At 43.2% G+C, this 24,017-nt stretch overlaps 1 protein-coding gene across 1 annotated transcript in view; it reads left to right on the top strand.

The window, feature by feature from the left end:
- Nucleotides 1-24,017, top strand: part of EPHA4 (EPH receptor A4) — a 107,091-nt gene that overhangs the window by 37,786 nt on the left and 45,288 nt on the right. Inside the window, exons 4-5 of the mRNA XM_037407441.1 lie at nt 4,856-5,011; nt 20,485-20,823. Coding sequence (XP_037263338.1) covers nt 4,856-5,011; nt 20,485-20,823 — 495 coding nt within the window. The remainder of the gene's footprint in view (nt 1-4,855; nt 5,012-20,484; nt 20,824-24,017) is intronic.

Genomic DNA, 24,017 nt, shown 5'->3' with positions numbered 1-24,017 from the left:
AGTAACTTTTGTTCCTAAGGGTGTAGTTAAAACATGAGCTTAAAATATTTCCAGACAGGGAAGAGCTGTAGAAAAAGTAACCAGCGATGAAAGACATGAAATATGCTACCAAAGTATTTTTTCAAGTCTTTAAACACAAATTTGTTTTGTCACTGAAATTTATAAGCCTGATACTGAAATATTTGTTCTGAAATGTTTTGCTTTGTCCTTCATTTCATCAAGAATACTATTTCAGGTTTTTTTGTTAAAGTTGGCTACAATTGTTGACTTAAAAAGTTTTCCCCTTTTCTGTTGTGTGTGGAAGGAGATTTGATTCAAAATTGAATCTCAAGGAAATTTGAAATTTTCATGAGTATGTAGCTGATACACTTTTCTGCTTCAGCAAATAGTAACTATTAAATGCATAGTTTCTGAAATTTCAGCCAACTCCACAGACTTCTAGCTATACTATTCACTTGCATGTGCTAGTAAATGTTATCAGTGGTGCGCTAGTCCCTTTGGGGAAGGAGGGGTGCAGCAGGAGCACGGTTTGTGTTTGGCTGCTGACGCTGTCCTGGTTGAGGGCCCGTTCCTGAAGCAGAAGTCGTTTGGAGGGCTCAGCCTTCAGCACAGCGATGTACAGGCGACAGCTCTGTAGTCCAGCCTTGCTGTGCATGTTCCCCTGCACAGGACTGTCATCCCGCCAGTCTGTTTAGCTGCTGCTGCAAATCAGCACTTCAGAACATCCCTGTCAGATTTTCTTCTAAGTTCACTGACGTTTACTTGAGCAAAACTCTGTTTCTGTGCTTGTTTAGCCACCCTGTTCTCTTTATTAGCTCCCAATCGGGAAAACAGAGTTTTTCTCTGTTGTGAGTTCTCCCCTTCGGCAGAGGCTGAGGCAGGAGGTAGAGACTGTTTCTGCTGCCCTGGGTGCCCGGGCTGCTGCCGGAGCCCCTGCCCAGCGGCCGTCAGCGCTTGGACCTTCCCCATCCCACCTGCTGCCCACAGTGCCCAGCCCTGCCGGCCCCAGGGTCCTGTCCCTCACCTGCTCAGAGTCCCACTCAGCCTCCTCCTGGGTGAGGAGCAGGCACTGAATTTTTATATGTATATATATGTACTGCATTTTTAATGATTCAGGAACTTGTCAACAAAGAGATTGGGATGGTTTCTTCAGAAAAGCCTTTGCAAGACATTAATATTTTTCTTTTTTTTTTTTTTTTCTTTTTTTCCTAGAGAACTCTTAAGCATGTCAAACCTTTTCCAAGCTATGATGGAAAGATTCATTGCCATTTCAGCAAGGATAAGGGAACAATTTCAGAGCAAGCGCCGGGGGATTTTTTTTTAACAACTTTAAATTTGCAAGCGTAATATTTTTAAAGATCCCCCCCCTCCCAAATCAGAAAAAAACATAGCTTTTTTAAAAATCATTAAAAACAATTTAATACATATATTTTGTTTTAGCTGTGACTAAAAAGAATGTGACTAGAATCCCATTCACTATGGGATGAGTTCGTAAATTCTGGTTTTTTCACTTTTTTTTTTAGTGAGAAAGTCATGAGTCTGAAATTCAGGTTTTAATGAGAAAATGGAGTTTGAAAAACAGCTTAAGAAAATTTACATCCAGATTTACTAAAGTTCCATAATTCTTCAGAGTAGGCTTTGTGGTTTAGCATGTATCACACTGGTAATTAAAAAAAAAAAAAGCATAAAGGCATATAATAATGACCCACAATGTTTGCCAAATCCTCTCTCGCTTTAAGAGAAATAGAAATCAAATAGGTTTTAACATTAGAACTCAAAGATATCAACATAAGTGTTTCAGGTTGATGTCCATTTAAAATCAATGTGATTTGTTCTGAGGAAAAAACTGAGCTTTTTCATGCTGCAAATGATTTTGACAATTTTCCTTAGATCTAGTGCAGATGATTGCAACCTTGCTATGCTTGTGGGTGATCTGAATACGAGAAAAGATTTTTCTCTCTTTTTTTTTTTTTCCTTAAAAAACCCACCCAAAACCTAACAGAAAGAACTAATTAAGGCAAAGCTAAGGAATTGAATTCAAAGTTTGCATTGCACATGTGAACTAATCTTTTTACAATGGTATCTTTCGAAAACTGTGTAAGAACTCCATTCATCCTGGGTCTCGCCCAGCAAATCCTTCCTAGAAAAGCAGCTGCATGAAGAATTGTCATGAGCAAGCAATAAAGACTTTCAGGGAATAGGTTGTGTACAGGCTTCTTGTTTGCCTACTAAATCATTAACCTTCAAAAAAAGCCCATCCTTAGCCTTAACAGGAGCTGGTTGTAATAGGTGTGTCAGCAGTACTTCCAGCTTTTACAGGATTAGATTCAAGTTTTTAAGTGATGGTATCATGGAGCTCTTAGGGGCAAAGAACTACTGGTTTAATGCAACACATGCTCTAATGTCCTTTTATGTCATGTGCTGAGACGTGGTGAAACTCTGATGAGCACAGTAAAATGAAGAAAACTAAGTGTTCAGGAGTAGGTGATTTTTAAAGCAAAATGGCTGTGTGTGCTTTTTAGGAGCAGCCACTGTGTTTGGAGAGCTTTCTTCAGGTCTTGAAATATTAATGATCTTGGCTTAATATAGTAGAAAACAAAATATGGTGCGTGAAACGAGGGGGAAAAAAATCCTTCCGTTACAGACTGTTGACCTTGCAGTACCGACTGTATCCATCTATTCCCTTTAAAACCACTGATCTGAGAAGACAGTGAGGAAGCGGAATCGTCGCAAAAATCTTTACCCATCACGTTTTCCTACCTTTCCAACAGCATATTACAGCCCGAGCAGGATCTTCAGCCTTGTACTTGACTGTTTATCATCTAAGTATTTCAATACTAGGAAGGTGCTGAGGTTGGCTCTTTGCTTAATAAAGTCTGTGAACAATGATGTTCATATTAACAGTAATCTTAGAGTTTACATGTTTTATTTTAAAAACCTTGACTAATAGAAAGAATTCTGTGGATAAGAGCAGTCAGTCTGGTCTTGTATTCTGTTTTTCCATGCCTTGCCTTTATACATGGCAGCAAGATTCTGCCTGTCGGTGTCTGTCCTGGTCATATACAGGCTTAGGTGTATTTCTGATCTGAGCCGTGACAGTGAAAACCAGGAATATCTCAGATCAGCATCTGCCACTTGACTGCTGCTGCTGTTAAACCAGGCACAAGAGGATGTGTAGCGATAGTACAACTCACTCACCAGATATTGCAAATCATATCAAAAAATGAAAGGTAATTTTCCTTTTTTTTTTTTGTTGGATTTTTTTTTCTTCCTTCCCCTGAGCAATTCACATCACAAGCAGAATAAGCTGTTTTACATGAGCTGCCCTTGTGTACTGCAACTGCCTAGCTGATCGGCGGTACCTAGTGGGTTTGTATTTGTGTTCAGGGACTAATTGTCTCTGATGTGGGGAGGCTGGGTTTGACCCCTGTGATTCTTCCCTGCCAAAGCTGTGGTTTCTGATTTTAATTGAAACCCCAAGGCCGTTTGAAGCATGGCCAAAAAAGCACCTTGCAAGTTGAACCTTATCTAATAATGTGATGCATGTAAACTCTGGAAGCATAAATCTTCGTCACTTGGGCGATGTGTTTTTATAAGGTCCTCTGGTCCGGTGACAGCCACGGCGAGCGGAAGCGGGCTGATCTCCCAGCACTCTTACAGATGGCACAGGGCACGTCATAAAGTTAGGAGTCGTTAAGGAAATTCCATAAATGGCTTTGGTTAATAAGAGTGAAGCGGCTTGCCATTTTATAAATGTGTCACTAAAATCCCTCTCCATTTCCCATTGGAGGGCTTTGTAAGAGAAGGAGGGAAAGAGCGAGGGGGACCAAGGGAAGGGTAAAACAGAAACAGCAAGCCCCGGCTGTGCGGGGGCCTGTGCCCTGCATACTGGAGCCTGTGTGTAGCAGGGGAACCCTAAAGGTAACGTAGGTGATAAATGACAAGATGTGAGAATGAGTCACACAGTAAATACTGAGAACAACCTTTCCTTTTTACATGTTTGCATGCCTGGGTATTTTCTCTGTTCTCTGTAGCACTGAAAGCCAGTGGTGAAGGTGGGCTTTTATCTGTAGCCAAGGGAGAAATTTCTAGGATGACATACATGTTAGCCAGTATGAAAATGTGTTATTAATGATGCTAATGAGTTTTTTCCAAGTGATGTAAAAGTAGCCATTTGAGTAAGTCTTGCATTTATGAAGATGATGTCACCAAAAACTTGCCAACTGCCCACGGGACCTGGTGGCAGTGGTGCAGCTCCTGCTATGCGCTGCCTTTGAGGAGTGGAGAGCATTGCTGATTTCCTCCCTTGGGGAGAAGGAGCCACATGGATGCTGCCTTGCCAGGAGGGAGACGTGCCATTTCTGGGCATGTGAGGCATGCCAATCGCAGTGGGTTCCTGTCCCACTGCCTCTTAAAAATTGGCAGTGTCTGACTGTCAGCTGCCATTCCTTAAGCGGTCATAGAATAAACCAATTGCACCCCTTTTGTCATGCTCTGTGTCTGTGTGTGTGGGTGCAGGTGGACATGGGTTAAGCAACATGCAACTCCACAGCAGGCACAAAGAGGCAGCTGATTTTCTGGCAGTGTCAATAGACGAGTATAATTTTATTTTATTTTTTTGTTACCATCTCCAAGCCAGCTTTTAAAATGGCTCTTGTTGGAATTAGAAATCAGTGTCCCCTGACATGGGATTACTCATTAAGAGTGTGATGATTGTTAATTCTTCACCTGGGGCTAAGAGGACATCATTAGATCTCTTTGAAATGTCTCCTGCCTTGATTTTGAATAAGTAAGCTAGCAATTTATGATCACAGCCTGGGCAAGTAATACTCTCCCTTTCTGTTCCTCCATCTAGCTTGCAAAATTGGATACTACAAGGCTCTCTCGACAGATGTTGCTTGTGCCAAATGCCCGCCTCACAGCTACTCCATCTGGGAAGGCTCTACCTCCTGCACCTGCGATCGGGGCTTTTTCCGAGCTGAAAATGATGCTGCCTCCATGCCCTGCACTCGTAAGTTGGTCTTTGAACAGTCTCCTCCCCTTTTATCATCCATTTCTTCTCCTATCTTCTTTCATTGTGTATGTAGGAAATATTGCCCGGAGATCTGTGTCCGTAAGAAGTGTCGTCCACAGCACAGCATTCAGTAGCTCTTACAGCCCTTTGTGGATGCAGTTTGCATTTTGGCTCACGCTTCTGGGAGATAAAGTGTTAGTTCTCAGCCCTGAATTCCTAATGGTGACATGGTTGCACTGACCCTTAAGAGCTTACAGACTAAATAAAGCAGGAGATTGGGAGGAGACAAAGCTGCAAAAGAGGAGTGACTCGCACACCTCAGTAACAGAGCTGAAAATAAAATACAGGTCTAAGTTCTAGTCTGAGGACCTGTCCAGTAGATCACATCACCTTTCATCTCTTTAAATTTTGATATTTGTAGAAATTGTGAAAGCTTTTCTCAAATTGTATGACCTAGGGTAAATAGGTAATATATTTCATTATATATCTAATTTGCTCAAAATACAGCTGGTGACCCCTAGGAACATAAAAGTGCTGCCCTGGAAGGGGTGGTAATAATGAATCTTAAACCTTAATGAAACAAACACCCAAAGTATGGTTTGTTTTATCCTTTGTAGATGAATAGATCATATACAGTAAGTGGAATTTGCTTTAATTCCACCAGAATGCCTTCAGCAGGGAGAACAAGAGGTGCAGCACACAGAGCATACCCGTGAGGCCGCTGGAGCGGCTCCTTGTCCTGTGTGTTGGTTAATGGCTCACACAGTTGAATGCCTGGGATTCCAGGAATGCCCTGGTGTTGAATTGTGGTCATCTAGTTCTTAATTTTTCACTTCTATAGGAGCAGAGCAGTTTGAAAGAATAAGTGATAGGGATGTCTTTTACCAGGGGATATCAATGTGTGGCTTTCCTTGAAAGCTATTGGAAATGCTTCCAGATTTTTGGAGTTCAGCTGTATATTGAGGTATAGAGTGTGTTTGTGTCTGTGAGTGAGGGAAGGCTGAGATATTTCTTTTGTAATGTTTTAATATATTCTAAATTCATTTTGGAGAGATGACTCACATTTATTTAAATCTTAATTTCTCCCTTACAAGGCAGAAACAAAATATGTCCATAACTAAGCCAGCACTCATCCCTTCCCCACTCCCTCTTCATTCCAGCTGTTCTTCAGTCATGTACTCCTTTTCAGCTGCGAGTTTTGCTGGGTGGTGGTTAAGCAGGTCTGGGCATAGCCGGGAGCAGCTGCTTTTGCTTAGTAGGAAAGCAGAGAGGTCTGTATATTCCTTGCTAAACACTGACTGGGGATGGAGGTCTAACTGTATTGTGAAACCTTGCTGAAGTGGGTAGGAACATGCTTTTTATAATACAATCTATACTAGGAGACATAAAGCTTGAGCATTTTGATAGGAAAAATATCTTTATGCAACAATAAAACTATTGTTCCGAAGGAACACCCTAAATAACATTATACCAGCAAAAGTTTCTCATAAAGCCCTGTTCCTAGTGAATGATATCCTGACCAAATTGAAATCAAATTAGTAATCAACTGGTTGAATTTAAATAGGCACGTGCAGTGAGCGAAGTATGAGGAGAGAGCAAAACACTTCCAGATGGGGGAATTGTAAGCAAATTATGTTTGCTTGTATTGCAAAACGTACCCCTGCAAGCTTAGCCCTTTTTTGTCAAGTCTTGGGCCTGCTTCTGGCACCCGTCCCCATTGCTGTCTTTGGAGGTCAGTCAAAGTTGAAGTCCCTCATCTTGGTCTTTTACCCTGAAAATATGAAAAGGGAAGAAGAGAAGGCAAGGGCCATGGTGCTGGCCTCGGCCTTCATCTCTACAGCAGACGAGGGGGACTCGGCATGCAAACGCAAGCCAACGCCGCAATCCCATGGACAGCTGGTCTTGGAAAACAGGCCTGTCTCTGGAGGTCCCATTTCATAGCTTTGTATTTTCCTGTAGCTTAAGAGCTTCTTTTTATGTGACCCAAGGTGAAGGAAGATGCAGAGGTTATTTCTGAGCTGGTTTGTGGGGCGGCGTTGCTCCCGCGCTGACTGCTGTGCTGGCTGGCACCCCCTCTGCGAGGTCCATGTTAGCGGTGTTTGAGCGGTGCTGCGGTGGCCGTCCCTGCACGGGCACAAAGAGCAGCCCTGCGTGCCTGGTGCACCTCTGTGCTGCACAAGGAGTGGGGTGCAAGGGGCTTGCGGGGGGGGGTTCATCCATTTGCTGTGCCCCCCACCCCGGGTAGCCACCTGCCCACGCACTGGTGGAAAGCGCCAGGAGGTGTTCAGAGGCCCCGGCTGAAGGCAGCCCCTCCGGGGGAAGCTCCCTGTTTGCCTGCCTTTCCTGACAAGATGTGGAGACAGAGGGGACCGTAAACATCAAAGGTTCTTTCAGATGGATTCAGGCTCTAATCAGTTCTTACCAGTTGGTTAAACCAGGTGACAAACCCAATTCCCTTGTGTTGACAGCCATAATAATCAGGCACCTTCTTTGTTCATTATGCTCTCTTTAACCCTGGTATTCTTATTCAGGCCTGCATTTAGTAATCGCTCAGTGTGACGGGGCACTAATGAAGAAATAAAACACAGTATATGAGATCTCTTCTTCTAGCAAAAAGATAGACTCTGCTCCACTGGCTTGTAAAATCAGGTTTCTGTTCACTTGGAGAACTATTAGACCAGGTGAATAAAAGTAACGTTGGGTAATTTGGAGAGAACACCTGGAATGGACTGTGGATTGATCCTTTCTTTATTATTTCTAAACACTTTTTAAGATGAAGAACTTCAGCCTTCTTAGGATGTGTTTTTGTAAAGCTTTCACCCTTGGCTATTGATTTTCCTCAGTAATAAACTGGCTGGCCTCGTCACTTATCTCACCTTCTAGGCTGAGAGAGGAAGCCTGTTACAACCTTCCATTAGCCTGATGATGCTAGTGGATGAAAGGGAATTAGAGAATTCCTCTTCCTTTTCCTTTCTCACAATTCCTGTGGTAAGTAATAAAAGAAATACCTGCTTCCTGATGCACTGCTCAGGAGTGGGTCTTGAGAGTTTTCTCATTCCATGACACCACTCTGACATCTCCATCCATTGCTGAGTTGTAAAAACTGTGCCTAGCCTTCAGGTAAGCCAGGCATCCTATCTAAACAAGTAACTCAAACTCCGGTTTTAGCATTCTGCTGTTTTAGCTCTGCTAGAGTGAGTTGTTACATCTGGCTTGAAGCTTGTACAAGTAGGAGCAGAATGTGGTGGGCCATGAGCGTGGGAGGTGGTGGGGTGGGCTGGGCTGTGTTGGAAGGCCAGGCATAGACACCCTGACATACACATGTTTACTGATGCATCTGTTCCCTCCAGCTTGTCTCATGGGGATAATCATCAGTGTGTCTGTCACCACTGAGGAGCAGAGCCGCCCTGGATCTGCTGCTTTGACCTGATTTGGGAATTTAGACTTTCAGCTCTGAAGCATGGTGGGCTTGTCAGCCGTGTGCTTTGGCTGGAGATGATATGATTGACCTGTAATAAGCTTGAGCACAAACTGTGGTAAACACGGATGCCTTTCCCTTTTGGAAGTATTGCAAAAATAATGTTAAGGCAGCTATTCAGACCCTCATTACATTTCAGCTCTTGCTAAGAGGGTGGGATTTTCATAAGGTTAGAAATCTAATGGAGAATAAATTGCCGTACCAGCACACAAATCCTTGAGGCTGGAAAGCAATCAGTCTCAATCATGGTCCTCATCCGTGAATTTCCTTCTGCATAAGCAGATACTCTCTGGATTGCAGCCTGGTGCAGGCAGGTGCAGTTCTCACCCAAGTTAATGGGCATTGGTCTTGTGTCCCCACTGTTAATGAGTTGAGTTCTCTAACTGTTTCTTAACAAACAATGCTCACATTATGAATGAGAACGGGACGGTTTTGTATTGTTTATATTGTCTGTTTGATTCAGATTATTAATGATTTTTAATTGGGAGCCCATTACAAAAGAGAGATTACCGGCATAGAGTGTCCGGCCTGAAACCTGTCTTGGTAAATGACCCTGAATAATTTAGTCTGTTGTGCCACCCAAACAGTGACTGATTGATTGATATTTTGGCGTGGCCTGAAATATTTCTAAAACGGTTGCATTTAAGGCAGTTTATACCGGAGAAGCTTGGAGATAATGAGAGCAAATTTAGTGAGATGCAAGAGAAAAGTGCCTGCTTTAAAAGGGCTTTCTCCAGTTTAGGTTATCAAGAAATCGAAGAGCCTGACTTCAAACAGCAAACATCACTTACTTGTCTTTACATTTGCCTCTTCTAATTGAATTTAGCGCACTGCTGTATTTCCTCCAGAAAGTATATTGTTTTTAAATTACCATTTCAGTGCTATTACTCAAGTCTCCTGCTTCTAATGCTTTCTGACAGTTATCAGCATAATGAACCATAATGAAATGATGAGCAATCTACAGTGGAAACTCAGTGTGGATTCCACTAGAGCTGTGTGACTGTGGTGTTAAAATTTGAATGCACATTAAAATAACACTGTCCTTATTTGTTTCCAAGGTCAGGGCTTTAAAAAAGGTCTGAAAGGTCTGAACACTTCAATTTTGTAAATGTTGCAGTCTAATATAAGCCCTTAACGGAATCTTGTGTTGCATTTAATATATCTCAGAGATAAATATTTGACCTGCATTTTCAAAAAAGAGTGAATTTACCTACCTAATAACTGTTCTTGCAAATGAGTAATTACACAGGAGCTGATTATTTGAGCATATGTTTATTATGATTGTTTAGACTTCTAAATAAACAAATGTGCTCTTTTTCCTTCAACTTAACTTGTGTCTCTTCCAAATTTCCAGACAGACGCCGATTATCACTGTTCTAGCTTTTAGAAGAACAAGAAAGTAGGGTACGATGCGCAGTCGTGCTGGCTAGTATGTCATGGGCGGCTTCGCCATGCTTCCTTCCCAGGGTTTGCACACTTGTCCTGGCACTGCTTCAGTCTAACCTCTGCTCTTGGAGCCCATTCTGTATAATAAGAAGTATGTGCCAATACAGCCTCTGATCTTCAGAAGTTACGACATAATAATTCTTCCACTTCTTTATATATGTCCGTACCTTAAGGAAATTTTGTTCTTAAAACATCATATAAGGTTCATTATGTACACAGTACATCAAAATGTCTTTTAAGGTGCAGTATGGCAGTTGCAAGAGCAGAGGGAACAGTGGGCAGGCAGTATGGAGAGAGTGATTTTTCTTCTCCACGTAGGCTGGGAAAATAGACCATCCATTGCTGCATTGCTGCCAGACCGAGAGAAAGGGATTGTGAGTGATGGGAATCTCAAAGGAGAAGGCTGTCTCCCCTTGTCTGCGGTGACGGGCTGAATGAATTGAGAAAACATCGAATAAGAAGGGGAGTGGTTATGGCTTGAAGAGAAGGGAGTAATTTGACAATGTGTGTTTATAATCAGTAGACTTAAAATCATCGCTCCTTTAAATACAGCAGAACGTTTATTAGCTGTCTTCTGATTTTCTGGCCAGAGCTTTAAATTAACAGAGTCATCTACTCAATTAAGAGGGGCTTTGATTTGGTTAGTCAGGACCCAGTTCTGTAGAGTTGTTGAAGTGAATTAGAGGGCTAACAGAGTAAGAAATTCAGCAGTTGGGCCAATGACAGAACAAATTATTTTTTGGTTGGATTTCTTTCCTGTCAGACTGTCAGATAACTTTTCTGGAATCCACAGTGGAATTCTTTTTATCTTGAAAGAGTGAGTGAACACAGGTGGTGTTGTCCGCAGCGCAGTGTGTTAGAGTAGATGCAATAATGTGTCTTAGCATAGGTGGCAATGTGAAATGTTCTTACACGGTGGTTTTTGGAAGAGAAACCCAGAGCCCACAGGGGTGGCACCTGCAAGCATCAGTTTTCCCCCACCTCTGCCAGTGGTAACTGCACCTCTTCGCTTCACTCCCTTAGCCTTGGAGGGAAGAGGAAATATTGATTGGATTGTTTGCCAGGTGAAAGGAACAAAGCCTTTTGTGAAGCTGGTAACCAGGGTTCTTTTGGCAAGTAAATAGGAAACTGTACGTGCCAGTAAAATGGGCATTGTATCATTGGCGCTGGTCCAGGATCCCTAGCTTGGCAGAACTCCCACTCAAGTCAAAGGAGTCTTGCCTGAGTAAATAAATTAAGAATTGTTTACCAAATCAGTTGCCTTATTAAAACCCAGTTGTAGTGCTAACCGTGCACGTAAAGAAGGGTGGTGAAAACAGAGCAGATGACTGATATTTCAAGTGGCTGCCGCATCTTGCAGGCTGTTGACTTTGGTCTCACCAGTTGTACAAACACATAATCTATAATGATAAATGGTCAGGAATAGCCAGGCAGACAAGAAGTGAGGATTGTCCGAACTGTCAGTGTTTGTGTAAATTAGCCCACAGCAACAGGAGACCTGTCCACAACTGCTGAAAGAGGCAATTAGTGGCAGCAACATATACAACTGTCACAGGGAAGTGTGGGCTTTATTTCTAAGCCTAAACTTACACAGCCCAGGTGTTTACTCTGCATTATAACTTGTCTTTCAGATGGTTAAAGATCAACAACAAAAGCTTATCTGAAGGGCTTCGCAGCTCACGTGCCGAAACATTATTGACAGCTCCACAGTTGTACAGGTTTAATGAAGCTTTATGAGATGGAGAGGGGGCCAAAGTACTTCTTCTTGAAGGCTGTGCATGGCACTGCTTTGCCAGGCATTTTAGTGAGGGAACTTAAAGAGTTTATAGACATTGATTATTTAATAATTACTTTCTTTGCATCCGCTCTGAAAATAGCAAACTCTGTTTCACACTCAGCCCTGCCTCCAGGGAGATGAATTTTAGGATCATGATCAAGTTAAAGAGTATTGATTAGAATTGTTAAAGGCTATTTGTACCATGACGGCATCGGGAGGCTTTGTTGAGAGAGCAGCGGCACGGTCATGGTGGGGATGCTGGCAACGCAACTTAAGAGCCTTAGCAGAGTCGTACTGCCTCTTCGTGCCTGAGCTAGCCCCTCAAAGGTGCTCGATGTACTTGAAAGACATTCCATGGCGCTTTGTAGGTATGCTCCAAAGATATTTGGAGTTTTTCATTGCATGGATCTTTTCTTGTTTTAAACCTCTTTATTTGTTCGCTGTATTCTTGCTGCGTTGTGCACAAAACCTGGCTTTCAGATCTTGGATAGCAGGTGTGGTAAACTTTTCACAGCTCCTGATAGTGCATTTCTAGTTAGGTTTTCTTGCTATTAGACCGTTGGATGCTTACTTCCAGGTGCCTGCTGCTCCTGTAACTTATCAAAGACTTAAATGCTCCTCTGTAGTATGGCCAAGGCCAAGTTGCCGATTCAAAACAGGCTGGTTCGTACTAGGCTCTTTTTAAATGACGGTGAGTCATAGCAACCTTCCCTGTTGCATGAATCTTGTTTATTATGTAGCAAATTAGTTCAAGATTTCTGAATACCCTGAGTTCCCTTTGAAATCACCAGAGATGAAGAGGGTCAGTGTCTCCAGAGCAGGCTCATAAAGAGGATCCTTTTGTCAGTCCTGGTCCAAAGCCCATTGAAGCCTGCTGGTCTCCCTGATTGACTTTGATTAGCAAAGCTGGTGCTCCGCTGCATTTAGCAGTATGTTTATAGGATTTTCTCAGTTCAGGGGTTAAGTTAGAAAGCTTCAAACTGCAGCAGGTTCTTGTGTAATTTTTGCTGTTTGTTGGAATAATTTTTAATCCTTATTAAGCTAAGGTCTACTTTTTCTGCCTCAAAGAGAGGTGATATTTTCCTCGAGGAGAGTGCAGGAATCGTTAAAGAAGATTAAAGTCTTTCCTACATGCTTGAGGTTTCCTGATGCCTGGTGGGAATTGCCAATGAAGCTTCCTTCCGATTTCACACTGTCAGGCGAACACAGACTGAATGCAGGGTGACAACCCACTTGAAAATAATTATCCATTGCCCTGGCTGCAGACACATCTGTTACCTGATAGAGAAATGTGCTTTTACACACGTGCACACACAGATTGAGTATATTATTTTTTAAATAATTTTCTCCTTCCAGGGCTCAAAAGCTTCATCGTGCTTGTTACTTAGTCACGTACATACCTTTTGAAAGCATATTGCTTTTAAAGGAAGGTGCATTTCAGATGCACTGATCTGGTGACTGGCTGGGTGCTCCTAACGAAGGCTTGCCTTCTTGAGGTTGTATGTTTGGAATATCTCCATTAGCACTTCCATGGAGAGTGTGGGTTTCAGCTTGCATTTTTAATAGATCTCCTCCCGCAGGTAGATCTTGCATGGTAATAAATATTAACCGTACCATAGGTTAGTAGTAAACAGATGTGGTTACAGTCCAGATACTGATAATATCAGTTTAGTCCTTCATGGGTAATGTTGCTGCCAAAATAATCCACTACCAGTGTTGGTCGAGAACGAAGCTGGCACAAAGAAAGAGGCTGCTGGTAGGGAGCCCTCTGCCAGGGGACAGGCTGTGGCAGATTGCGGGCAGATGGCTGTTCGTGGCTTAAGAGCTTTATTTTGGGTGCCATCAGAGCGGGTTTCTTGTAAGTGCTAAATTAACTTTAAAGGCATTAAGTGTCAGAACCCTGTGCTGAGGTGCTTTTTGGTTTGCTTTGTGGTGGTTTTGCTTTTCTGTTGAAGAAAACAGTATCTTGTGGCTACTTGGGTCTGATAAAATTGGCCAAACCAAAGCCCACAACTTTAGCTTTGGTGCTTTTTTCCATGGGACCTCTGAAAAAAAGAAAAAAGGATTTTATTTTTTTTTTACTTGCCTGTAGTTTTGGTGAATAAAAGCTGTTTGCCTAAAGTTTGGAGCTGCTAGTTGTCTAAAAGTGGGATTTTGGCATCCTATCATTCTGGGGCAGCACAGAGCCAAGCTGCAAGTTCCTCCTTATTTCTTGTCATTTTATGGGACAGCAGAGTCACTCAGGAGCTGTTTTGCTGGGAAACATTTCTTTCTCTTCTCCTTTCACTGCCCTTTAATCCACGCCTCCTAACCATGCACTGTTGCTGAACTAAATTAACTGGTTTAGTGAAGACAGTATTCTTTATGTCAAACAAGTCTGTCTGGTCCAGTTGTAGAGAACTGTAATTGAATTGACTGCGTACACCCACAGAGACTTTTAGAGAAGCACCTTGCTGGGCAGATCAGGAATAAAAAAGGAAGATGTAAAACCAGGCTTATTAAAACCTTTGTCATAACCATTTAAATACGGTTCTTCAGCATGGTGCACTTGCAGTTCTACCTTCAGATCCCAGGGTTAGTTTCCACAGGTATTTTTCAGTTGCGTAGATCGGTCAGGTTTACAGCTGTAGGGAGAAAGGGTCGGCTGACTGGGTTGGAATCTGTCTGCACGCCTGACAAACCGTGCCTGTCTGCCTGTCTGGCTCGAGTCCCTCCAGCTCCAGGAGCCCAGCTCCAGCACGTTCTTTGAGATGGGTTTGTGGTATACGGAATTTGTGAGGGAAGAGGCTCTCTCCTTTGGACTCGTGGCTTTGTGGTGGTGCTGAACTCGCAGTCCTGGCGCACCGTCTTGGCGCACCCCGGTTAGACCCCGTCGTGGGCACACCGAGGGTCCTGGCGCCTGTGCTTTCCCCTTGGCGTGCATGAAGGGCTGGGCAAGACCGATCCCTGAGGGCAGTAGGAATATTCACTCAGTTGCAGCTAATTGTCTTTATGCTATTTGCCTTTGAAATCATTCAGAGTTAAAGGCAGACTTTCTTTTTCCTTGGCTGAATGATTATTACCAGTGCCCCACTAGGTTGAACCTCCTGCACTTGTACTGTTATCCTTTGATGGCAGGAAGAAAGGGGCTTTGGGATAACTTCCTCAGCAGGATGGTACCCAAAAAACAGGCAAATAACCTGTTGATGGTTGAGCCAACAACCTCTGATGGTCCCTCAGCGCGTAGGGCAGCTGATTTAAATGCAAAGTACATACCTTGCAAATAAACAGTTTACTGAAATGTCATTATGCCCGGTGCTGGTCTGCAGCCTGCTTCGCTTCACAGCCCTGACCCCGTGCCATGTGCACCCCACTGGTGCTAGTTCCATCCTGGATAGCAAGTTCATTACTGGGTCTTCGCTGTGGAAGCTGTGAGTCACTTCTGTGCTTGGACCAGGCTCCATCCCTGGTATGAATCACAGAGGCTCCCTAACTATGCTCACGGAGACCTGGAATCCACAGGGAGCTGGCACATGTATTAATGTGGCACACAGGTCATGTAGCACACGGAGTTGTCCTGTGGTCTGGAAGGTAGGAGGGAGCTCCTCAGGTGTTGATACATGTGCTCGTCATGGCTTTTATCAGGCTTTTTCAAGTCTTGCAGTGGCATGTGCAGGAGCTGACTGGAGAGGAACCAGAGTGTTCTGTGGGAAGGCAGAGACAGAAGTATTGATGGATGAAAAGTTAAAATGCAGCATGAGGTTGTAGTGAGAGTGCTAAAATACATCACTCCTTTTAGTACGGGTAATACTCGTCCTTTTAACCCCTTAAAAGCTCTGTTTTTCTGAATAGTCATTGGATGTGGGATACAACATTGTCCTCAAGACAGACGGATCTGTCTGTCTGTGGGGGTAAGAAACGGGTAGATATAATGGCTATAGCTTATTGCAGCAAGAGAAAGCCAAACAATCGGCATTGCCCAATAATTTAAGTAAATCTAATAGGAGGGTTGAGGAAGATAGCAAGATTAGCTTGACAAAGATTATTTGTTGCTAAACAGACTCTTCGGTGTTTCCCGGAGCCCTGACACACACCATGAACTGCTCCACCCAGGGCCTTTCCATTTGTTTCATGGCTCAGTTGATTTTGATGGGTTTATTGTGAAGCAAGATTTATGGAGCCCCAGGAAGGAATAAAATTAAAAACTTCCGTTCCCTGCGCTCCCATGGAGGAGCTCCCCCTGTGTCTGCTCACGGTGCTGGTAAATGGGCTGGGTGGGGGATCCGGCTTCGAGGCCCCATGAACAAACCGTGCCCTCTTTGCAGTCCCTGATGGGAAAAGTGGGAGCAGCTCTGTGGATCCATGCCTCAGGTTCTGTTGGCTTGGGCACGGAAAGTGAGAGCACCTGCCTTCCTAACATCATCAAATGAATTTTAAAATTAGTTGTTTGTCAAAATAAAAAGTCTCTAATATATTTTTTTTTTCCCCTGTAGGAACTGTCGCTTTTTTTAAGACCTTCTGGGCAGTGTGGCAGTCTTAACTCCGTGCTTCCAGAATGCCAAATGGCTCATGCTATGGCATGCTTCCATCAGCAGCAGTTTTAGGAAAAGTGCTGTAAATTATGGGACTTAGGACAAAATCGCAGGCGCTGGCATCAGTTTGAGGCATAGCTGCCTGTCTCCCCTCTCATCTGCCCCATAGCTAGTTTTTTCTGCCAGAGGGTTTATGTCAGGGTAGTGGTCTGGCTGGCAGGATGCTGTTCCTGCGGGATCCTTCTAGCTGAGTTTGTGTGGGAACTGTGCTGGCACTTTCAGCCTGCCAGGGCCCTGAAAGGGTTTTCATCTTATCTAGCGGCAGTGGCTCTGTTGTCAGAAACAAAGCAAATCCTGATCACCATTGAAGGAGCAGATACGCCCTGTGTTTCAACATCTGAAACCAGGCCCATCAATCTGAAACTATTCCCCACTCCCAGTGCCAACAGCTCCATTGATGATTAGGCTCCAGAAAGAAAAGAAATTGCTTTTCCCCTCACTGTAATGTCAGCCCACCATTTGGAGACTCCCCCGCATCTTCCTTTTCATTCTGGAGGTGGTGCACTCATCTCTGTGACCTGCAAGCATCTGCTTCCCAGGTTTTCCGCTTCACTGCGTCTCTGTTTAGACACTGCAATGCCCTGTCCCACATACTAATTACTGACTTTTTGCTTCTGAGGAGCTTGATTCATTCTGGCATATTTTCCCATGTGAAACTGGACCTAGAGCCTTGGAAAATATCTTAATGGACATCAGAGTAAGTCAGAGTTTAACCCCAAACTGGCTGCTATATCTGAGCTAAAAGGCACATCTTTCAGACTGTAACTATGGCAGTATGAACCTTCCTCGCGGGGAGTACTTTCCTTTGCGAATATCCCCCTGAAATGAGGGCAACCTGGCAGAGCCGGGCGTTGCTCAGGGAGGGGAGGTGTTTGCACTGGCACCACCTTATCTTGGCTCTCCTGGCTGCACTCCGAGCCGATGCTCTCGCCTGGGTGATTGCAGCAAGTGATCGCTCTGTAAGAAAACACCTTTTGCTTTTTTTTCCACTGTAGAGCTCTTGTGATTTCCCACAGGAGCAGTTTCTGTGTAGGGCTTGCTGCTGCCAGGTACTGAGTGGCTTCTGGGAGGACACGTCCTCAGCTTCCACCAGCTCCGGCAGCCGCTCTGATGAGGTCAGACCTTTGCTGCACAGCATGGACTTAGGTTTGCAGTCTGCTGAGGCTGTTGGTTTCCTCCAGAGGCTTTTGTTTGCTCTCCTGAATGTTGTCACCTTGTGCACCTGCCTGCCCTGAAGAGAGAACCCTGGCGTGGGGCAGTTTGGGGAGTTTTGGGGTAGAAGGGGTTTAGATCGGCTCCTGCTCAGCAGTTCTCGTGCTGCCACTCGAGCATGATTTCAGGAGTTTCTTCCACCTCATTGCACTCGGAGTGTATTTTTGAAAAGGAGGTTTGTGTGTTTGCAGGCTAAGCAGAAACTGCTTTCTCCAGGTCAGGGGAGCCGGCAAACCCAGCTTTTTTTTCCCTGGCAAAAGCAAGGAAGAAGAGCTGGTTATGGGGCAGAGGCACGGGGCTGAGACTTGGAAGAGTTGTGACTGATGCCCAGATGTGCAGGACACGTCTTGTGTGCCCTTGTCGTCTCACTGCATCTCCCTCTATCTCAGTTTCCACATGACGAACACAGATTAAAACTAGTTTATTTTCCTTTTCTTTCTCTGTTAGTTTCTAAGCATTTTTGGAGCAGGAAACATCTCTTACTGTGTTTGGTAACTGGTCATTGAGTAAAAGGTTTTGTCCTTAGGATTCCTAAACACTGCCAGTGTATAAATAAAAGTCATGAATGGCAGCCGGTGGTGCAGCAGGCAGGAGGGCTCCCCATCGCAGAGGCTGGCCCAGGTTCTCTCTTCTTGCAGTAATTCTACCTGTCAGCCCTGATTAACTCAGAGACTATTTCAGGAGTTTGGCAGGAAGGGAGGATTTCCCTCTTTTCAAAATGAGTATATTAATTTCCTATTTCTGAAGCAAGCACAGAGAAACAACCTTGCTCAGCTACTCCTGCAGCAGAGTCCTTTCATATAGATACTAAAGATAAGTAGATACATTTGACCTCTATGTAATTTAAGACTCTTTTCTTAACCTACCTGCCTCTCCTAAAATAAAAAGTCCTGTCTCCTGTTAAACATGTATTACATCCTGGCAGCTTCAAGCACAGACCGAAGGATGTGATTTAGCCTTCAAAACCTTTTCCTCCACTGCGTGCTCAGGTGCTTTTAGATGCACCTGATGAATCGAGGCAGCCAGAATAATCTTCACCGTAGTCACCTCTGAACGGCTTAACCTCTTTGCTGCTACACTTGAGTCTCTTTGCAATTTCAGCAGAATTTCACCATAATTTATTTGGTTCCCATCTTACCCTGATGACTGTGTTTGTACCTTTGGAATATGAGAGCCTATGATTGATTTATTTGTACAGTTAATGAAACTGTTGGTGCTGGTTGAGGTTTTTTTTTTCCAGTTTCAAAATGTTTGACAAATAACAGAAATGGAAAACCTGGAAGGAAACTTGCCAGAACTTTCTCTTTCCCTTCCTTTTCTACCAGGAAATCTTGTTGAACTTATTTTAATTTCCAACCATCAAAATCTACTTCGATGGAATTTAAGCTTTCGGAAGCTCTCCTGTGTCTTGAACAAAAATTGAATCTGTGACTTTCTACAAAATAATGTCCAGTATTTTTCTAGGAATGATATTTGTATTTAAAGCTCTAACTACGAGTAATTATTAAGGACTTCCATTTGTACTGTATTCTGGTTTGGATCATGATATTTTGCAAGCTTTGTTCTCGGTCTGTTTCATTTCTGTTCGATACAGTATTGACCTTCTATCCTGTCCCAAAGTATCTGTGTGTGTGTGTAGCCAGAGCACCCTTGTGCTCTGCCCCAAAGAGGCTGCCTTTATCTGGTCAGTGAAGCTTTTCGTGATGTATGAAATACCCATCTGTTTCACGGGGTTGCTCTGAACCATCCTCATTAAATTTAAGGGTACGAAAAGTGTGTCTCACCTGAACTGTATTGAAATTAAATTAAGAGTCAGAGGATTAGCTCTTTGCATTTTCAATTTGCTCGTTGGTTTTGGGCTTGTGGAGATTTAAGCATATAAATAAGATTTCTGCCTGTTGCGTTGGTTACGGTGCGAGGCAGGGCACTGCTGGAGGCTCTTCGCCCAGTGGGGCAGAACTGACCATTATGGTCCCAGCGGGTTGCTGAGGGTGCCGGGAGGAGCTGTGTCCCTTGGGCTCGGCTCTGCTTTGCTGCTGCCACCCCTTCCTTGTGCCCAGCTCTGCCCTTCTGCTCAGGGAGGTCCTCCCCAGCCTGCCTTTGGCTCCATCCCCAAATTCCATAGTCCCTGTGCTGGAACCAGCTGGGAACTGTTTGGCAGTGTGTTTGAGTCTTAATGTCTCCTGTTCCCGTGGTGCAACAGCTGTCCTTGTGTCTCTGATTCAGCCTGATTTCCAAGCTTTCTCTATGGTCTCTTGTTTCCTGACCAGTTTTCTTGTATCAGCTCTTCTTTCAGCTGTTTCATAGTATTTTCCTTCCCAATTCTTTCACATTCTCTGGCATTCTCCTATTGTAACCCTTATTCTCTGTCCTTCAGAGCCTTAGTTCTGTGCCTTGCTTTCTACTCAGATCTCCTTCCTGCATCCCAAAGTGTCATGTCCAGCTCTGTGCTTGATGGGCTTCAGTGTTCCCTGAATGTGATCTGACATAAACTTGTCTGGAAAATATTGCACTTCTATTCTTAAGAAAAAAAATACCAGGAGATCAGCAATTTCAATGAGAGTCTGTCGGTAGGTAGTGGGGGACCTTGAAAATCTCAACTGAAGCAGGAATTTGTGTGATTGATGGTTTGCTTAGGGGATCATGGAAAAATGAATGTAAAATATGTAATTTTTAAGTTTTTCATCAGAAGTATAAATGGTGAAAGTGGAAAAAACTCCACTCCTGTTTATTTACAATATTGGGCTTTCCAGATCATTTAGAGCTGGAAAATACTGTTAATTCATCAGATGAAGGGATCAAAGTTTGACTTACCAGTTCATTTTTCATCTTTATTAAGAACACACAGAAGTAAAATTATGTGTGGTCTCTGTTGTCCTTGACATAATTGGGAGTTGTGCATGCTCAGTATCACCCGGGACCTTCAGTCTGAAGGTGCTATGTAAGCTTTTTGCAGTTACTAAAAATGTGAGCTTCTTCTCTCTAGGCCCTCCGTCTGCTCCCCAGAACCTGATTTCCAATGTCAATGAGACGTCTGTGAACTTGGAGTGGAGCCCACCCCAGAACAGAGGTGGTCGGGAAGACATCTCCTACAACGTGGTCTGCAAGCGGTGCGGTGCGGGTGACCTGAGCCGCTGCCGGTCCTGTGGCAGCGGTGTGCACTTCAGCCCCCAGCAGAATGGCTTGAAAACCACCAAGGTCTCCATTACCGACCTCCTGGCACACACTAACTACACCTTTGAAGTCTGGGCGGTGAATGGAGTGTCCAAACAAAATCCAAGCCAGGACCAAGCTGTGTCAGTCACTGTGACAACTAACCAAGCAGGTAGGAGCCTGAATGCAAATTCTTTTCCTCTCTCTCCTGCCTGTTTTTTTAGGAAAGCTGTGATTTCCATTGCATTTAACATTAGCAAATGAATGCAGGGAGCCCTAAGATGCATAACTGGGTCAAACCCTTATTTCCTGCTTATTTATATGGCTAGTTTAAATTCTTTACATCTAGAAAAACAGAGGAGGGTTTGACTGCGGTAGCTGGGAGCAGAGCGGTGCTGCAGCATGCTGCGAGGACGCTGGGAGGCATTCTGCAGAAGCAGAACAGCACGGCTGCCCTGGCATTGCGAGGGGACAGAGCCAGGGCCACCAGTAGCTCGGCCCTTTGTAGGGGAGACCCTGCACATGGACACAAATGGGCCCTGGGTGTTTACAGAGGGCGAAATAGGTGCTTGGGAAGCGCAGGGTTGTGCTTCTGCCATCTTCCAAAAAGGGCTCTGTGAGGTTCAGAAAGATGAGTCTCACTTGCTCGCCTGCCTGCTCTCCTTCTCTCCTGCAAAGTCAATTAGATTCTGTCCCATTGTTAAATAAATACCTCCTTAACCAGCTGCTAACAACGTTTCAATTGATCAGAGCTGGCATTACTTTAGAAATCCTATATGGGCTTTCATCTTCGTGCTGGCTGATTTTTGCCTTTCATTCATCCGGGAGAGTGAAATACTATTTCTGTTTATACCTGATTATTTCAGGTACCCTAGGCAGTTCTACTTTTTTCTGCCCCCTGTGCTTGCCCTAGTAAAGGCTGCTGCAGCAGATCACAGTTTCATTTTGATGATCGTTTGTATGATTTTATTTCTTTAATTACATGAAAACATTTCTTGTATGCAGCTAGCTAAGATTTCAAGCACAGGTTTCCAGTTGAATTTTTAATTTAATGCACAAAATTACATACATTTAAATATGGCACTCTTCTGTATGCAAATTAGTTATCCAGACTGTCAGACTGGCTACAAGACCGTCAAACCTGTTATCTAATCGCTTACAGCACTGATTGCCTTCAAGTCCCACAGATGCTGCAGGCATTCAGCACCTTGGAGGCTAGCTTACAGGGTTATCATTTATCGTTAGACTTCTCGTGTATGGTACAGTATTAATATCGCCTATTTTGATAGTACTGGACTCTGTAAATATTGTGATTTCTGTTTACTAGATGTGGGTGAAAAATAGGTATGCATAGTCTAAATCTACAAATTTTAGTTGTAGTCCAGAGCACTTCAATATTAACAGTGGGAGATATGTTCAGTTTTGCAGTGACAGTTACAAGCAAAATTGTCAAGTCCATGCTGAAGCTCCTTTGAAAACCTAGTCCAGTGGTTTTTGTTCTTTACACATACAGTTGACAGCATGGCTTTTAAATTATGATTCAAAAAATCAAACTATTGCTCTGCCTGGTGAAAAGAAGACTACTAGAGAACAGGGGCTGTTACAGAGTCTTGGGAGAAAGCTGTGGGAGAATGCTGTCATACACTATACGGAAAGAGAAGGTTGAGAACAGCGGCAGGGACAGTGTTTTGTGCTATGGATGCCTAGCAAAGAGAGTATTTCTGACTGATTTTGGCATGTGTAAGGATTAGTGGATGCGTATATGCATGAATAAGTAAGTGGGATCAGTCTACCGTGTGAAAATTCTACCATCTTACGCTTTAATATGCAAACCAAAATCTGATTGAATATGCAAATAAGAATTGATTTTGTTTATTATCCATGAGTAGCAGTTCTTCACATCAGGAAATTTGTATTTTTGCCAACACTTCCAATTTTGAAACATGCCCAGTCTATCAAATGCTTCAGAGGGCCGGAGAAAACTGTACTGATACAAATGAAAATTAATTCCAAGGTACTGGCGTTCTCCAGTTCTTCATACAATTTTGTATATTCTGCTGCTTAGAAGATCTAAACAGAAATGTGTAGCCTAAACCTAGAGATCTCAACGGAGATAATCAGTCCTTACATATGCAAATAATCCCATTGATTTCAGTGAAACTGTTTGCTTAAGTAAAGGTTTGTAAAGTTGGACCCTTGGGTTTTACAAGTACTGATCTGTTTAATCATTGTAAATGTGTGTCTGGGGTGCATTAAAATTCTTGTGCCACTAATTTTCTTTCACTATATTTCATTATAAAGAAATCATGTCATGATAGAGCACTGCCACAGGCTTAGTTTTGATCTTGCACCTTTCTTACACTGATGTAAAGCTACCTTGGTTTCCTTGCAGCAATTTCTAAATTCAGGTTAGAGCCAAGCTCCTTTAATAACACTCTTTCCCTGTTTTGCTAATAGAAATGAGCTACGAACACTGAAAATCTGTAAATGACTTTATTGGTTTTGCTATCTGTGCTTGTGCTTTCCAACATTTGATAAAAAAAATTTGTTATTAATGTGGCTCTTTAGTTCTTTAGGTATGAGCAGTGCTTTTGGGTTGTATTCTGGGGAATTTGCTGGCATTGTTTGCGAGAGGTGCATCTTAGAGTTAAATTCAGTAAGGGTTATAAGTATGCAAGGGAAGAGGAAATCCGTCCACTTAACAGCAGTTTCAAGTTGACTTTCCAAATATGCAACCATGTAATCTGAAGAAAATATACAGAAATTCTAGAATGCAGTTTTTCATGTCTGAATCAGAAATCCAAATATTTGTATGTTTGCTTGCATTGCTGCCAGCCCCTATAGAAGGTATGCATTTGGAGACGTACAGAAAGCAATGAGAAATCAGTTACTGGTATATTCAGCACAAAATTGAAGAAATGTGTTGCAGTGACATGAAAGGTGCTGTTGGAAGGCACAGGTGTTTTTTTGTTTACTTTTGCCATTTTACTCCTGGAGATAATGAAACGAGGCAGTTTACTTTCTCCCTTTGTTTAGAAACTCTTTTCAGTTTCCAATACTGTAGAAAAATGCTTAAATGAAAATAAGCTTTTGCCATTCAAAGCAGGATCAAAAAGCATTTGAAAAAGTATTTTGCCTGCTTCCTTTGAAAAGGTCCTGGGTTTTATAGCTTTTATTTTTTTCTCTTTTTAATGAGAGAAGTGAAATTCCAGGCTTTGAACCAAGTTAAAATTTCTGTCTCCTAGTGAAATACTTCAATGTTGTGACATTTTAAGAATTCTGAATGTTGAATGTTGAATTCAGCTCGCTATTCTACATGTTTAGAATAGTTTGGTTGTTTTTTTTTTTTGAGATGGGAGCTGACAC

The sequence above is a fragment of the Falco rusticolus genome, chromosome 13, assembly GCF_015220075.1.
Source record: "Falco rusticolus isolate bFalRus1 chromosome 13, bFalRus1.pri, whole genome shotgun sequence".
In the NCBI taxonomy this organism is placed as follows: Eukaryota; Metazoa; Chordata; class Aves; order Falconiformes; family Falconidae; genus Falco; species Falco rusticolus.
This window is presented reverse-complemented; position numbering and strand designations above follow the sequence as displayed.